Genomic DNA, 16575 nt, shown 5'->3' with positions numbered 1-16575 from the left:
GACAACAAATAATCAGTGATGAGCACACTTCTGCTAATCCGCTAATAGCAGAGCTAGTCTATAGATTAGCGCCTTAGCTAACTTTGAAAACTTTTAGCACACTTAGCTTTCACTTCCTGTCCTCACCTTCTCTCTTTTCCTTCTCAGAGAACAAAATATAACCATAAAAATAATATGTAAGGGCATTAGAGAACATAAATTATTGTTAAATTAATGCCTTAGCGTTGTAGTCTTTTAAGATATCATGTGAATTCAAAGTAGCGCTTTAGCATTAGCTTCATGAGTACACCATGTTCACATGTACAAGTTATTTCATAATATTAGGAGAATAAAAATAAGAAAATAAAGTTGTTTTAATGAGAAAAATGCTTGAATAATTACATTTTTGTTAGTTTTGTGGCGTTCACATAAAATTATTACTTCATTCTCCTAATGCTACGACTTTATTCTTTTATTATTTCAATTTTATTGTCATATGACTTTATGTTCCTATAACTACAGCTGTATTCTTGTAACAGCTGTATTCTTTTTATTTTCATTAAAAAAAAGATGACATAAACATCACAGTTTCATGACAGATGTTTAATTTCAGCGTTTGGTGAATATTATTTTCCCAAACGCGAGCTCTGATTTGGCCACAGAAGGCGTGTCCACTGACTTTCCGTGTGAGTTTTTTCCCGGAGAACCTGATGGATTAATTGAGCGCAGCTGCTGTGGTTCCTTCCTTCAGCGATTCGGTTTCTGGTTGGATTCCAGCAGCAGGCTGATGATCCAGTTTCTGAAGCCCAGGGGGGTAAATATGGATCAGGGTGGCAGGGTGGTTTCTATCACAGCTGCCTGCAGCTCGAACGTCCAACTGTGGATTTACAGACCAAAGATGGATGAACTTTGTGTCTGCTTTATGTGAATGTCTGCTGTCCACTGCTTCCCATAGCATTGTATAGAAATACCTAAATTAGAATGGAGATCTGAGCCATCAATAGGGTTTATTGATTGAATTTTTGGAAAATCTGTTGTTTTGGGGTTTTTTTCCACAAATGTTCAGTGTCGTCAGCGCCCAGGGCGGCCATCTTGTTTTACAGCTTCTATTTATTTGGGTTTTGAATATCAGTGTCAGACTAAGATTTTTCTCTTTTTTTAAATAAAAATTGTGATAATGTCACAAGAATAATGTAATATAGCAATAAAATTAAAATAACATTTTTCAAGCTGCTTTCACATTTAAATAACTTTTACTTCTTTCTTCTTCCTTCTGCTAATATTATGACAATAATCTCTTAATAAATATTACTCCATCTTACAACTCACAGAAGGGACAACAAATAAAAGCCAGTATTTGAAAATATTTTTTATCATTTCTAACATTTTTTATGAAAGAAAGCAAGAAATTCATTTTTTCTGTAAATTTGCTTTTATTTTTATTGTCATACCAGAACATTACAGATTCAATGTTTCTAGACATAAAACAGGAAAAGTAAATTATACCATCTTAAAATTCTCAGTTGTTTCATCTATAATTTAAAATAAATGAAAATATTGTGTTTTTCTCCTAAGTTTATCATTTTCCCCTCCTGCAATGGAAGATTAATGTTTTAAGGTTTATACATTTTTACCAGAGATGCTCATGAATAGAAAAGCTGCTGCATATTTTTTTTATTTTGATATATTTGAGGATTTGTTCCTTTTTTGAAGCCAGCAGCAGCTTAACACCTTTCCAGCTCAAACCACAGCAACAACAATCCCAGGTTTTCTGTATATTTTAAATCCTCTGCTGCTGCGTTATCATGATTTTATGCAACCTGAATAAATCTCCTCACCTGCCCCGACGCCAGTTTCTCAATGTTTTCCCTAAACGAGTTGGAGCGAGAGGTGACATGCAACGTTCGCGCCGCTGCACCGGCTCTATGAGAATGACACCGGCCCACATAATTATCCCAGTGGGACGCCTCCATTTCCCTCCAGGTATCACCCAAACTGTCCCATTACTGTAAATATCATGAAGCTCTTTCCAGCTAAACACTCTCATTTACCCTGTGGCACACCTGCCATTAACCTCCCCCACAAACTGACATTTACAGAAGCTCTTTATTCGTTATCTCACAGAGGGAAATGGGGAGCTATTTTCTGCCGGGCTGAGGCCTTTTCTTTCTTTATTCTCCTTCAAATTACCGTTGTACATCCTGAGCTTCGTGTTACGGCTCCGTCTCACTGTCAGGATTCTCTGAGCGGGCGGAAAATAACTCCGATGTGAGCACAGGCTGCTACGGCAGCGTACCGGGGCCACTGTAGGTAAAAAGATTTAAAAACAGGAGGAGTCAATTTCTGCCAAAAACAAATCTGGGTTTTTGGGATTGATATCTGGAATTTTCTAGAAAATTTCAGAATTTGAAAAGTGGAAAAGTTGTGAGAGAAATTCTGAAATATTAAGATTACTCTTAAATTTCTAGAAAAGACAAAGAATATGTTTTAAAATTTAAAGATTTGCTAATAGAAAAGTAGAAAATTTGTGATCAAGCGCAGAAATTTTCAAGCTTTTTCTGAAAAATGTATGAGTTTCAAAAGTCAAACATTTGACATTTGAAACTCAAAAGTCACAGAAAGCTGAATATTCAAACTTTTAATATTTCCTAAAATTAATCACAAAACTTCCTACTTTCTGTTATCATATTTTCCACTTCAGAAATTCAAAAAATGTCGTAGAAATTTTCAAGTTTCTGATTTTCTTTATAGCAAATTTGCAACTTTTCATACTCAGAAATTTAAAAATTTTCTCTAAAACTCAATCTCAGTTTCAGTTTCCTTCTTTCTGTTTATAATGACCCTAATACGCTGCTGTAAGCTGCCTATATTGTTCATCTTCTATTTATTTATATTAGTCGGGATGAGGAAGTTATTCTGACATTGCTGTGTTTCAATGAGGTTTGCAGGAATACACAAATCTCCTCTCACCTTTCCCTGTTGTGACAGTTGGATTTATTCTCCGAACCGACAGATACGTAGAGTAGGTTATAGTCGCTGTAGCCGGAATCATTAGTGTCAACCGGGCCTGCTGATGCTTTAAAAGGGCAATATATTCACCCCGCAACGAGGCAAGAGAAATGTTTCCCAGCTATAATTTAAAGCCATGTCTGCTGAAGGGCACATGAATAATGCATTCGTAAAGAGATCTATTTAAGCTGAGATAAGGGTTTCTGTATTTATTTGTTTTGCTAACAGAAAGCACAGCCGACTTCCAAATGCTGTTTAATTTTCCCCAACAGGCGGATTTTACAGTTTTAAAATTGTCACCGTTTGATTGTATTTTGCAGCTTCGATTGAAGTCGGTGCAAATTAAAGTGACTCAGTTTGCAGAAAAACCAGATGTTTTATACAAGCTGTGCTCACAGATTAAACCTTCAATGTGTTTAATTTGATTTCTATGTAATAAATATAACTTATTTACAGCAGTGGGCACATTTCTGCTTAACGCTAATAGCAGAGCTATTTTTACACTTTTGCTAAACGTTTAGCACACTTAGCTTCACCTAAATGAATATTTCCAGATAAATTGTAAAATGCTGATTTACTTAGAGCCAGTTTTTGAATTAATGCTTTAGCTAACTTTAAAAATGTTCGCACTCTTAGCTTCCTCTAGATTTATTTTTCTGAATAAATACTAAAAGCGCTAAACGTTTTGAAACTTAACAGAAACACAGAAATTAGTTGCGCTAGTAGCGGGTTAGCAATGCGCTGCTGCGTTTTGTTTAAGCAGGGATACAATAGCTTTGTGTCTTAGTTTAGTTTTATTTCATTGATATTTCTTGTTTGTTCAGTTTGTATTAGTTTTTAGAATGTGTTTGCTAGTTTTTATTAGTTAAGCATTGTTTAATTCTTCTTATTAAAATGACTTCAATATTTTTAATTTGCATTATTTATCATTTTCCTCTTTCTTCCAAAAACTGGATATTAAAAGTCTTCAGTCTGGTGAAGAATAGCTCTTTATTTTTGGAAGATAATTTTATTTGCAGACTTCATAAATTATTTTGTTTATTGTTTCTGTTGTTTTGTTTATTTATTTGGATATTTAAACTGCCTTTAAACAGTAAAATGCTTATTGGTATTTGGGAATGTGTTCTGCCATTATATTACTAGAAAATGGTTACAAAACAACAATATTATTGTTTAAGATTTTATTTAATTTAACATCCAGCAACCACGCGTCTCTTTTCTCCTCAGGCTCTTTGCCTGAAATCTCTCCAGAATCTTGTTAAAGTTTCTGGAGATGATAAATTGTCCAAGAAAAGAGTTGAAGGAGTAAGAAAACTTTTAGACGCCTCTATAGTTGCTCTAAAATGCCAAATGCAGAGAGGTGAACCTCAAGATCCTGATTGAAATTCAAAAGTCTTGTGAGAAATCCTTCGCTGCACCGGGTGACAAATTGAAACTTAAAGAGAGGAAAGGTAAACAACTGTGATTGAGCGTTGCGAACGGTGCAGACGGCGTTTTTTATTCGCCTCTCGTCCCAAAAGTTTCGCTCACTTCCTCCCTCCGATCCGGTCAGACGAGCTGGTATTTAAACCTCAGAACTCACTCTGAATGTTTTAGTCACACAGTGAAACCATTCCAGCTGGAAGCAGCATCCATGTTCCTGCCCATCCGGTCGGAGCGGCTGTAAGTTCAGCCCCGCCGCCGCCGCCGCCGCCATGCTGTCCGTGTCCCAAGGTCAGAGCCGCGGTGATGGATTACCGCTCCGCGCGGCTCTGGACTCTGTTGGACAGAGACGGATTTGGGTGAATACGGGAGAAATTGTGATTTTTCTGCAGGCGGTTTCGCTTCAGAGGATCAAGGACCGTGAATGAAAAATGAGTGCGACAATAAACAACAATCAGAATCACTTCGATCAGTTTTTACATCGAAGAAACAAGAGTTTATCATCTTTTTCTTTTTTTTTCTTTTCAACATTTTTGCAGATATTTATAAGGCCAACAAAACAGGTGCAAAAATGGCAAATAATCCCGTATTAAAGGTGATCTATTGGGAAAAGTTCAGATTGTTGAATTACCTGGTAACCCCTTGAGCTCCGCCCCATTGCCCAGCAACCCAGTTCCAGGACTTTTGGTCAGCTGGTTTTACTGCTATATGTGCCGTACAATGGCTGCTGGAAAAGACGAGTCTTTTGTAATTGACTTACCATCCAGACACCTCTTGCTGCATTCTTGTTGATTGCGCAGGAGACTCAACTAATGCCGTTCAAAGCTGTCCGGTTGTATAATTATGCATCTGTTTGCAGCCATTTTGTAAGCATTGAGTTGGATCCTAACCTGTTTACGACAGCATAATGGATCTCCTTCAGCAAAAAGAGGTGGTTTATGTTTTAATTTGTCCTCATTCCTATGCAACACAATCTGTTTTGTCTTGGGCTAAAAGTTTACAAATAATAAATCAATAGATGACACAGGCCATAATCACAGGCGACTTTCCCAGATTTAACAAGACTCTGTCGGGAAACAAGCTAGCTTTTGTTCACATCAAGTTTTGTTCACAAGTTTTGATGCTCAACTCCAGTGTTTTGTTTTGTTTTTGTTTTTGAAGTTGTTAATATTTACAAAAGCCCATTTTTGCCATGAAATACAACATATAACGGGAAACAAAGCAATTTTAAAAGAGAAATAGATTTTCAAAATCAAGTAATGATAACGAGTTTCAAAGTCACAATTACAAGTTTTAATACAATGATTACAAGAATAATAATCATAATTTTGAGTTTAAAAGTCATAACTATCAGTTTTAAAGTCATTAAAAGATTTTCAAAAATAGAAATAGGAAGTTGTTTCTGTAAGGAGACTTTTTGTGTTATTAGATAACTGGGATAAAATTGGAATTGACTTTGAATCTTAACATTTAGAAATAAACTGATCTGCACTGCAAAAACACAAAATCTTAAGTTTTTTGGTTTAGTTTTTAGTGCAAATATCTGAGTTCACTTAAAATGAGACAAAACTGTCGTATAAGTAACAATTTTAGGTCAATCAGATGAAAAACTACTGGTTTCACTGGGAGATTATTTCATTTATAACATGGAGAAAATGTTGTCATAAATGAAATATAACTGGAACTGGTTCTATTTCACCAATATTACGGAATGAATTTAAAAAACCAGCCGAGTCCAAAATGAAACTCTTGATGTTTTACCTTTCAGATGGCCACTGTGTTCTCCTTCTCCAGCCCATTTAAATATCCTCATTGTTGATCTAATTATCCGGGGAACCGTGGAGCCGCAGCTTTGCCCCCAGTGTGACCTGCTGGAGCCTCACAGATCCTGGATAATCCACCTGCCTGAACGTCACGATCTGCCCGTTTGCTCAACACAGGCATAAAAACTCCAGATTTGCCACCTCGGGGTATTTCTCCCCTGTGGTGCAGGAATGACAGCTTTATCTTTATCGTATAAATTCACAATCAAGCAACACATGAAACGACTTCAGGCTTCCTGCGGTTATTTCCTGTCTGGATGGAGTTGCTCTGGGAGGAAGGAGTGTGTCAGGAGGAAACCTGCACTCAGCATTCTGCAGGATTCTGATTATAATGTCAGAACTGTCAGACCCAAGATAAAAGACAATGCTCTGCTTTTATTTTTTACTTTTGGCTTGAACTTTGCAAAATCTCCACATTTGTTGGCTTATTTTCATTTGTTTGTGTTCTTTGCAGTATGTAGCCGTCAGATTCGCAACAAAGCGAGTTTTTCTTTGTTCAGACAAGCAGCTTCTGTCAGGTGAGAGAAACACGGTGCTTCAAGTTCAAAACAACCTTGGATTTCAAACACAGCTCTTCTTTTTGAACCAAATCCAGCAGCTTTCTTCATCCGTTGCTCCAACAACTCTGAGTCTCCATGTTCCACATGGAAATAGTTTCTCTGTAAAGGATTAAGTTTAAGCGAGTTAAGTTAACTAAACAACCAATATTTAGTATTTTTAATGTCCAGTTTATTTGGTTCTTTGGATCAAGACATGTCCTCACTAAAGTTAGATTTGGTAAGTCTAAAGCCCTTATCATAAACATTAGTTCTGCTAATGCTAATGTGCTACACTAACCCAATATTTAGCACAAGCTAATGCTAAAGCGCAAACTTCAATTTAACTTATTGTATTCATATTTATATTTTGTCCGTTCTTTACTTTTTTCAGGTGTCTGTTGATTGGAATAAAGTGTTTAGGTAATTTAAAAAAAAAGAACAGGAAGAGAGGAAATGGAGCTGCCCTTCAGAATAAGAGCATGAACATGAGAAATTCTTAACGGTAAATAACCAACTTTCCCAGCTAATCTTTGATCTCTGGCAGCCTTGAGCAGAAAAGTAGCAACTCCATTTTACTGCTTCTCATGTTCAGTCACGTCTCTGCCGAGCGTCCGGCCGCACGGCAACCCGTCCGGCCGCACGGCAACCCGTCCGGCCGCGCGGCAACCCGTCCCCGGCCGCGCGGCAACCCGTCCGGCCGCGCTGCATCCTTCTCCTTCCGATTGTTGAGAATCGGCCCTGACATTCTGGAGCTCCTCATCGCTCCTCAGAGCCTCCACAGCAGAAAAGTGTCTGCAATATCAGAAGTGGAGGAATATTTTCATTTGTTTTCTACAAAGGGAGTTGTTGAAGAGGATACTATCTTGCAAATGCTGGTTTGTATAGAAGAGTGCAAATCCTTTTCATCAGGGTTTTAGGGCTTTTTTTTGTTGAAGTGTTTCTTCATGAATTTTCTATCTTGGAAAGAATCTGATCAGAATCAGATTCTTCACATGCTGCAGCTTTCAAAAACAACATTTCTCTTTTTATTTTCCAGGAGAGGAATTGATGTAAAAGCCGATGTGAAGTCTTTTCTGGGTGGGCGACCGCATTCAGTGAACTGATTTCTATCTGAGGCAGTGTCTCCTGTGAACCGGATTTTTTTTATATCATGAAGCAGTCAAAGCTTTGTCGCTATATTTAGCTTTTTAAACTCAGGAATTTACGCCTTAAAGGTGCAGTATTATGGGTTCTACAGGCACTCATTTATACCACAAGTAACTATGTTACCCTCAGTTGTTAAAAATGCTATTTATGTCAAACATAAATAAATCTGACCTTGTGATTGAATGTCTTAAAATTGGGCCTCTGTCTCTTTAAAACTCTTTCTGAAGCTCCGCCTTCAGGACGTCATCACAACATGGCTCCTCTTTAACAACATGGCTCCTCTTTAACAACATGGCTCCTCTTTAACAACATGGCTACTCTTTAACAACATGGCTACTCTTTAACAACATGGCTACTCTTTAACAACATGGCTCCTCTTTAACAACATGGCTACTCTTTAACAACATGGCTCCTCTTTAACAACATGGCTCCTCTTTAACAACATGGCTCCTCTTTAACAACATGGCTCCTCTTTAACAACATGGCTCCTCTTTAACAACATGGCTCCTCTTTAACAACATGGCTCCTCTTTAACAACATGGCTCCTCTTTAACAACATGGCTACTCTTTAACAACATGGCTACTCTTTAACAACATGGCTCCTCTTTAACAACATGGCTACTCTTTAACAACATGGCTCCTCTTTAACAACTGAGAAGTTTAATGAGCTGAGCAGATGAACAGTTTCTTTGCTACAGGCCTTTACTAATTGCTGCAGGGTGGGGGAGGAGCTTCGTCCTCGAAGGCGGAGCTAGGTCCACCCAGGCGTTTTGAACTGGTTGCCATGGATATTAAAGCATTTCTCAAATGAAGGAATCAAAGCAACACTGCAGGTATGTTTTTGATAATATATTTAATAATGTGTAGTTCAAAAAAGTACATTTTACACAATTCTGTCCGATTTAAAGTGACAAAATGTGACTTTTGACACAGTTTTCATATAATTTAGCACCTTTTGTAACTTGCTGTCATGCTAAAAGCGGAGCCTCCTGTTGAGAGGGAGTTTTGGTTTTTTTGCCCCATGGTGTTTTTCAAATTATACTGATTTCTCCAATCCTGATCATTTCCCTGTTCGTTTGCCTCAAACATTTTACCTGATGACCTTCTGAGAGATTTTCAGAGCAGTTGATAATAAATGAATTGCTGCCATCTGTAGTCGTTGCTCCTCTTAAATTCAGCTTCTCAAAGCGTTTTCCAGAAACAAACCGCGGCGTCACTCTTAATCACTGCGTTCTGCGCTGACATGTCGGTGAGAATTAATGCAGATCTGCTCTCATCCATTTTCTCTCTCTGGAGATGAGGAAGCGCTGATTGCATTCTGTCTGGAAATTTGATGTAGATTGAAGAAAAACGCTGATTTCTGAGAGATTATTGAAAATGGCGTGTCAACAAAACAACGGCTGGTTGGAAACTTCATTTCAGCTCCGGTCCTGTTTTCCAGACCTGCCTTTGCAGCAACTGCGGCCTTGATTGTGCGCTGAACAGCTAATTAGGGCCGAGTGGGAGTGGATTTGTGTTCTTGGCGAGTGATGAGACGGGACGACTTGCAGAAGGTGGAAGACAGATTACCCATGAGCCTCTGGGGCCCCGCTGAGGCATGCGGGCGGAGCCGTGGGTGGTCAGCGGCTCGACGCGATAACAGGCTGCGAGCCGAACGGCCTTCTGGGAAAAGTCGGCAACACAAACCTCAGCATGAATGAGAAGTGTTCAAACTCGTGATTTATGTCGCCTTGTGTTGTTTTCACATGAAGCTGGGATATAAAAGTAAATGATATAGTAAGAGAATAAGTAAAACCGGCTGGCGTTGTGAGAGCATTGTCGACAAAGAGCAAATGGAGGTGCAGACTCATTTGTTCAGCCTTTTTGTTTTTGCTGCAGAGAAATGAGAAGGAATCACAATTCAGGCAGGAATGACCGAACAGGGACGGAGCTGGGAGGAAGCGAAGCTCCTGGGAAATTGAAATAATAAAAGCACCTCACTTGGAAAAAGTCCCGGATTGATTGCCTTTCATCGCAGTGATGACTGTGGATAAAGACACTGAGTGCGGCAGGATGCACGGCAACGCTTCATTTATTTAAGGAATATTTGTAAATAAATCTGGCATTATTTTTGCTGAAATGCACTGAAATAGTGAAAAATAAACATGGAACATTCTCTGCCTATTTATTTTGAGATTATGTTAAATCTGTGGTTTAATATAATCACTGATTCACTAATTGTTCATCTGCTGTTGCCATTACAGCAGGTAAATACAACCACATCCTGTTTGTTTGCTTTCCATGTTGCGACCCAAATATGACTTTCACAGCAGTTTGAGTGACCCACTTCATTTAGTTTTCAATCCCCAAATATCCAATTTGTGCCACTTGTAGATGTTGAACTAAATCGCATAAGAAACGACATGTTCAAAATGCAGAAAAAACAAATGTAAGTGCTAAATATTCAATTTGAAGCTAAAAATTCCAATATTTGCCTCAAAATAAATAGTTATCTTTTTTTAGCCTTCTAACTAGTTTGGAGGCAAATATTTACTCTGGACTTTATTAAAATAAATTAAATTTATGAGTTGGTTACTGAATACATTTTGCAGTATTGTGCATATTTTAGGTTCTTATTGTAAAATGTTTGAAAAAAGTTGTCATTTAAAAATTGTCATTATTTGCCAACTTAAGTTCCTGGGGATCCAAATATCTGAACAGAACAGAAACTCCTCTGCAGCTCTGAATAATATGCATACATAATAATATGTATGGTGCTAAACTGCAGGTCAGGGCGTGTCTGCATGTACCGGACAGTGGTGGGTTTGCTGGCTGAGAGGAAAAGCTCTGCAGTGGCTGATAAAAATGTCAGAATGAGTCGTTGACTGTCCTCTGCTCTCAGCAGAGGAGATCACCTGCTTTTAAAGCCTGAGAGAGAAAAAAAGAGAGACCGGTTCAAAGACTTTCTCCCAGCCAGGTCATGAACCGATTTCGCTCCTTTGCGCCGCAGAAACACACGGAAATCTAGAGTTGGCAACAAACAGGCTTAATGAAGCGGTAAGCTTTTAAATTCAGATTTTTAATTCAAATTCATCCATTTTATTTCACCTTATTGCTGCTGTACTCTGTCATGCACAACGTAACTCAGTAACAGGGTGGAAAAGATGGACCCCTCTTCACACCTGCTCACTAATTCAGTTCTGTGAATATTTAGCTCAGCTGTTGAACTTCAGCGACTAAATTTCAGCTTGCAGTTGGGATCAGAACATGTGAATTAGATGTTTTTTTAATATTTACTGTAATTGTATGCATTTCTTGAATAACTGAGTTCTCATTCTTTTGTGCTTTTCTATCTTTCTTTCACACACAACAACCGCAGACTGTCTTTAAATAAGCAGAATAATGTTCACACATCTATACTAAGACTGAAGACCTGAAGCAAAACATTTACAGTGATAATAATTTCAGCTTCGCTGCTGTGAAACCACAGAAAAAAATAAAAAGCTCATAATTTATGTTGAACTCTGATCTGTTTTTATCAAATTATTCTGCAAAAGTTTCAGAAAGAACCAAAGAGAATCTCTGAAAGATTCAGTTGCTTGGAGGCCAAATTAATATTTTAGCTTATGAATATTGGACTAAAAAAACACTTTTTGTTTGATATGGATCAGTAAGAATATCACCCAAAAAATTTTTTTGTTTTACAATACATTATATGCACTTTTCTAATTCCTGAACTATGATTCAGATTTTCATTTTATTGTCCTTATTTTGTAAAAATCAGGGGGTTTTTTTACATTGAAGGGTTTTTGATACCTATGCTTTGTCAAAAAAAAAAAAGCAATTTTATTGATAGTGTCTGATTTGAAAAAGCAATAAATGTGATTAACAGGGACCTTATTGTACAAAATTCCTACTTTGCACATTTTTGTGCTTCCATTTGGTTCTTACTCCTAAAAAAACCACAGGTTGAAAAAGAAGAATTAAAAAAGAAAACGTGTACAGCTATTTTTTGACAATCTGTTGATGTTTTTGGTGTCTGGAAAATGAGCCGTTTCCTAGCAACCCCAGAGGAGTTCTGCCCGTAACCTAGCAACCGCGGAGGAGCTCCAGCATGTTTGGTCAGTTTGCTTCACCACTATCTAATCCTACTGGAAAAGACAAGTGGGAAAGACAAGAACTCAACCACTCGTTGAGTTCTTGATGGTTGTGCAGGAGACTCCACTTCTGCTTTTCCAAAATCTGGTTGTATAATTATGCGTCTGTTTGCAGCCATTTTTACTTGTGAGCATAAACGCTGAGTTGGGAAATGTTGGGTCCAGCCAGCAGCAGCTAAAATTTCATTATCTATGAATAATATTGTGCAGAAAAGGTTATGAATGTTTTGTTTAGGCCATAGATCTATCCTAACCTAAAATAGAAACCTGAGCTACAGATGGGGCGACTCCGCTTCACTTATTTTCCTCCTCAGGCTGCTGCAGGTTGCTGATAGCAGGCCTTCAGTCAGAGCTGAGATGTTTCTATCAGCAGGCAGATGAATGAACAGACCTCAGAGTGACTGAAGCTGCATCGGCCCGTTTTCTCTTTGTAAGCCTTCACCTTGCTGGCAGAAGAAAAGGAAACCTAAAATACACACCTGGGTGCCTGAAAACCTTGAAAACACAAATAAACCTTATTTGTGTTTATTTATTTTATACGGAGCTCTCCACCTCTGTAGGAGACAAATATGAGTCCTTACATCTTCATGATTTAGGCGGAGCTTTGTTTTAACTGGGAAATACTAAATTTTACTCAACAAAAAGTGGGTAAAAATTACACTTAAATCAGACTAATTTTTGTTTCGGTACAGGATTTTTTAAAAATCCAAAACTATTTTTGTATTCCTTTGTCTTTATTTACATTTGGTACTTTAATGTGGTTAATAAGCACCAATAATTTGGAAGAAACTTCTAGAAAACTGCAAAACTGCTGGAACAGTAGCTGTGTTTCCATTGACCATATAATTGCACAAAATGTTTATGTCAACAAAATTGTCCTGAATGTTCATGTCCTCGTGTCGGCCTTTGTGGCTTAAATATATTTTTACACAAAAATTGAAAAGGACAAAAAAGAATTTGAAACTGAAAAACAAATTTCTTTGTTTCGAACAGAACTTTATGACCCCAATTTAGCTCCATATATTTTGTCCTTATCCTGTCTGACTTTTGAAACCCTCTGACATCAGTTCACCTGAAAGGTCAAAGTTCACCAATCAGAAACTTAAAGGGTTTGTTGTTCCAACCCAAAACAAACTCAGTATTTTGGGGAAATCTTGCACTGAAACTTTTATTTCTCCCTTTTTTTTCTCCTTAGTCTTTCACTAGACATCTCTAAGCTGGGAAAGACAATTCTCAGTTCTGTAGACACAGTTTTCTCAAAGACAAAGAATAAAAGAGTTTTTCTGACTTTCAGTTGATTAATGAAATGTTTTTCTTCAGGGTGTTGAATGCCAGATCTAAATCTCTCTTTGACTCTTGATGAGTTGGTGATATTTTATAACTCTTAAGAAACACAACTAAAGTGTGAAGATGTTCAACCCCGTTTGTCAAGATTTCAACTCAAAACTACAATACAACAAAGAGTAACAATTGTTCTCAAGGCAAAAACACTAGAAGGTGTTACTAATTGCAGAAACCTACAAATGGAATGAATGTTAAGTTGAATCTAAAAATCAGTCTTTCTTGTAGTTAAACAATGTTTTTTCCTGCCCTGAAAGACAAACAAGCTAACTCTATCAGGAGTGGGATTTGAACCCACAGGAGATTTTGCTTGTTGGATCTTAAATCCAACGCCGTAACCACTTGGCCATCCTGGTTCCTGTTCTGGCTCAAACTCACGTTGAACTGTTCTTATACGTGTTCTTAGACGGCTGAATCGGCTATTTGTGGGTCAATTATGGTAAAATTTCTTAGAGCATCTGACAGAAGTGATTAGAAAATATCTAAAGTCCTAATGAGGAAAGGGAAAGCCCAGCTTTTGGGCAAGGATGAGACATACACATCATACTTGGGTGTATAAACAATGGTGCATTGTAGAAGCTGAGCATCTAAGCCTTCACTGCCAGATTAAGATATAGTTTGCCTATGAAGACTCTACCAGTGGTGGGTGTTCAAACCCACGAAGGATTAAACCCATTGGATCTTAAGTCCAACACCTTGAACACTTGGCCATCCTGGTTTGCACTTGTTTAAATTTTGGATAGCTGGTGGACGAGATTAGAAAATATAGAAATATAGAACCTTGTATCATACATCCATGCAGGTTTATGAGGATTTTCAGGCAACAAAAAGTATGTAGAGGGGAAATGATCGATCTTAGTCTTGAGTCTTCAAGAGCTCTAGAGAAGAAGCCTCCATGATGTACCAGAAGATCCAATAACCTTCAGGATCATACGCACTCAAGGAATACACTGACCAAGTGAGTACAGGTGAAGACTTTTGGATAAAGTCTTCAATGACACCAAGCAAACAATCTCTGTTCATGAAATTTGATCCATACATCAAGTCACATCACACAGCTTTGGATGAGGTCAACACTGGAAACTATAAAAATTCCTCTATTATGATTGGGGTTCCAACCCAAAGTACTTCTAAGAGTTATGCCTAACACATCATCAGTTTGGTTGGACTTCCTGGTTATGTCATATCCACTCAGTGGTGTCCAGGTTGTTTGGCTGTTTGATCTCTCCATACTAGGTGTTAAACTAGCTCCTCAAACATGCTAGCAACCTTTTGGATTGTGGGAATTAAAGGAATTTGTTTTGAGAAATATTTGCAGTTGGTATGATTGACTGACTTTGAAATCTCGACCGTCTGCCAACAGTGTTTATGTGTAGTCTCAGAATACGCACACAGTACTGTACAGGTACAGTTCTGTACCTTTCCTCCATTGGGATTGGGGTTCCCACCCAAAAGTAATTCTACTTATGAGTTATGCCCAACACATCATCATTTTGGTTGGTTTTCCTGTACCTGTCCACCAGCACTGTACTGTTTCTGTACATAATACAAACAGTACATCTATGTACTGTTTGTACATAGATGTGAGCCTTAAAAGACAAAATATCTTTGCAGATACACCTAATCTTGTCTTTCAAATATCCTCTACTAAAAAATCCACAAATAGACAGATCTGTGGATTTCTGTGGCGTAATCTTCCACAGAAAAAAAAAATAGTTGAGTCCACTGTACTCTGACAATCCCCCTACCTTGACTCCCATATTTTATGTATAAACATCACTGATTTTACCTGCATTTCATGAATATACGGTTAAAAAATAAGAACAAAAACCCATGTGGAGATGGCTTAAGGAAGTAAATAGAGGAAGGAAAATTCCCCGAAAAGCAGGAAGCTGTCATGGTGAGGATGGGCAACATGTTTGACTTCTCTGTGTTAGCTTCCCATCGGATCTTCATCCATCTTTTTTTTCTCTTTTCCGCCTCAAAGGCTAGATTCCCTTGTGACGTTGCTGCTGCTACAATTCTCTCCACTTCCCTGTTAGGTCCATGGAGATGCTGAAAGGCTGAATATTTCTCTTTGACCTGAGCTGAATTCTGATGTGCCGATGTGTCCTTTCCACTCTCTGCTCCCTGATATCACCTCCTAAAGCTTTTTCATGTCCCACCACTGCAACGCAAAATAAATTATCTTCCAGTTGTGTTGCTCGACGCCTTTGGGACGGACTGAAACAAGAAACCCTCTCATCCGACAAAAGAGGCTGACCTCATTGCTGTTCTTGTTGATTCCAGCTTTAAAATCAGGTGGAAAAACTGAACCCAGAAGAATTGAGGCTGTTATAGCAGCAGATTGAAGGTTTGTTTTTTATTGCCCTCTGGAAACTTTATAAGAACTTTGCCCCAGAAGTTGGATCCTACCAGCATTGTTGATCTTCAGTGTTTCCACTGGATAAAAACACCAGAGATTCTGGTTTTACTCTATGTAAAACCAGAATTACTTCTCAGTAAACAAGGTTTACTGAGAAGAAGCAAAGGTGTACAGCATGTTTCAGCCTAAAGCTCTGCTGTATTTTTACAGAGCTGCTTACATATTTGTATCAAATTACGTTAAATTAAAAAAGAGAAAATTGCTTTTTAGCTATTGAAGTGGTTTTAATATCATCTCTTTGTTTAATGCAGTAACAAAACACAATATGTTTTCTTGTTGCACAGCTCAACAGAATGTTAGTGATTAATAAATAAACTGTCACAGGAGCCCTTTATAGTGTAGATTTATTCTACATTTACTGAACATGTTCTGCATTTTTCCATTCACACCAGGATGACTTGATTCTTTCCTCAGGCAATCAAAAAAATATCACTGGCTGAAGTATGCAAACGATTTCAGAGGCATAATTAACATGCTGATGTTGTTTTGTTTTGTTTGTAGCATTTATGACAAAAATGTGCTGTTAGCATTAATTTTTGCTTGGCGTTAACAGCAGTGATGCTGCAACGATAAGCAGGAATAGACGGCATGCTAAATGAACAGATCCTAACACTTCAAGCTAAAGTAAAATTAATAGACTATTGTATATTTTCTGCAAAAATAGTCAAAAACTTTGAATCTAAGTGACTACTAGCTCCTACCTGCAGGGGGCAGTATTTCTTCTGTTCCTCTGCTGAGCCAGCTTTACTTGATGC

The 16575-nt window shown here is 37.9% G+C and overlaps 1 protein-coding gene across 2 annotated transcripts in view; it reads left to right on the top strand.

The window, feature by feature from the left end:
- Positions 1 to 16575, top strand: part of LOC129355730 (contactin-associated protein-like 4) — a 164629-nt gene that overhangs the window by 147585 nt on the left and 469 nt on the right. Inside the window, exon 28 of one of the 2 annotated variants that reach the window (XM_055025331.1) lies at positions 6179 to 7274. The exons of the other annotated variant lie outside the window; for it this stretch is intronic. Coding sequence (XP_054881306.1) covers positions 6179 to 6213 — 35 coding nt within the window. The 3' untranslated portion in view covers positions 6214 to 7274. Of the gene's footprint in view, positions 1 to 6178; positions 7275 to 16575 lie in introns of those variants that run through there. 2 annotated transcript variants of the gene reach the window in all.

Source organism: Poeciliopsis prolifica, unplaced genomic scaffold (genome assembly GCF_027474105.1).
Source record: "Poeciliopsis prolifica strain line A6 unplaced genomic scaffold, Auburn_PproV2 SCAFFOLD143, whole genome shotgun sequence".
Taxonomy (NCBI): Eukaryota; Metazoa; Chordata; class Actinopteri; order Cyprinodontiformes; family Poeciliidae; genus Poeciliopsis; species Poeciliopsis prolifica.
This window is presented reverse-complemented; position numbering and strand designations above follow the sequence as displayed.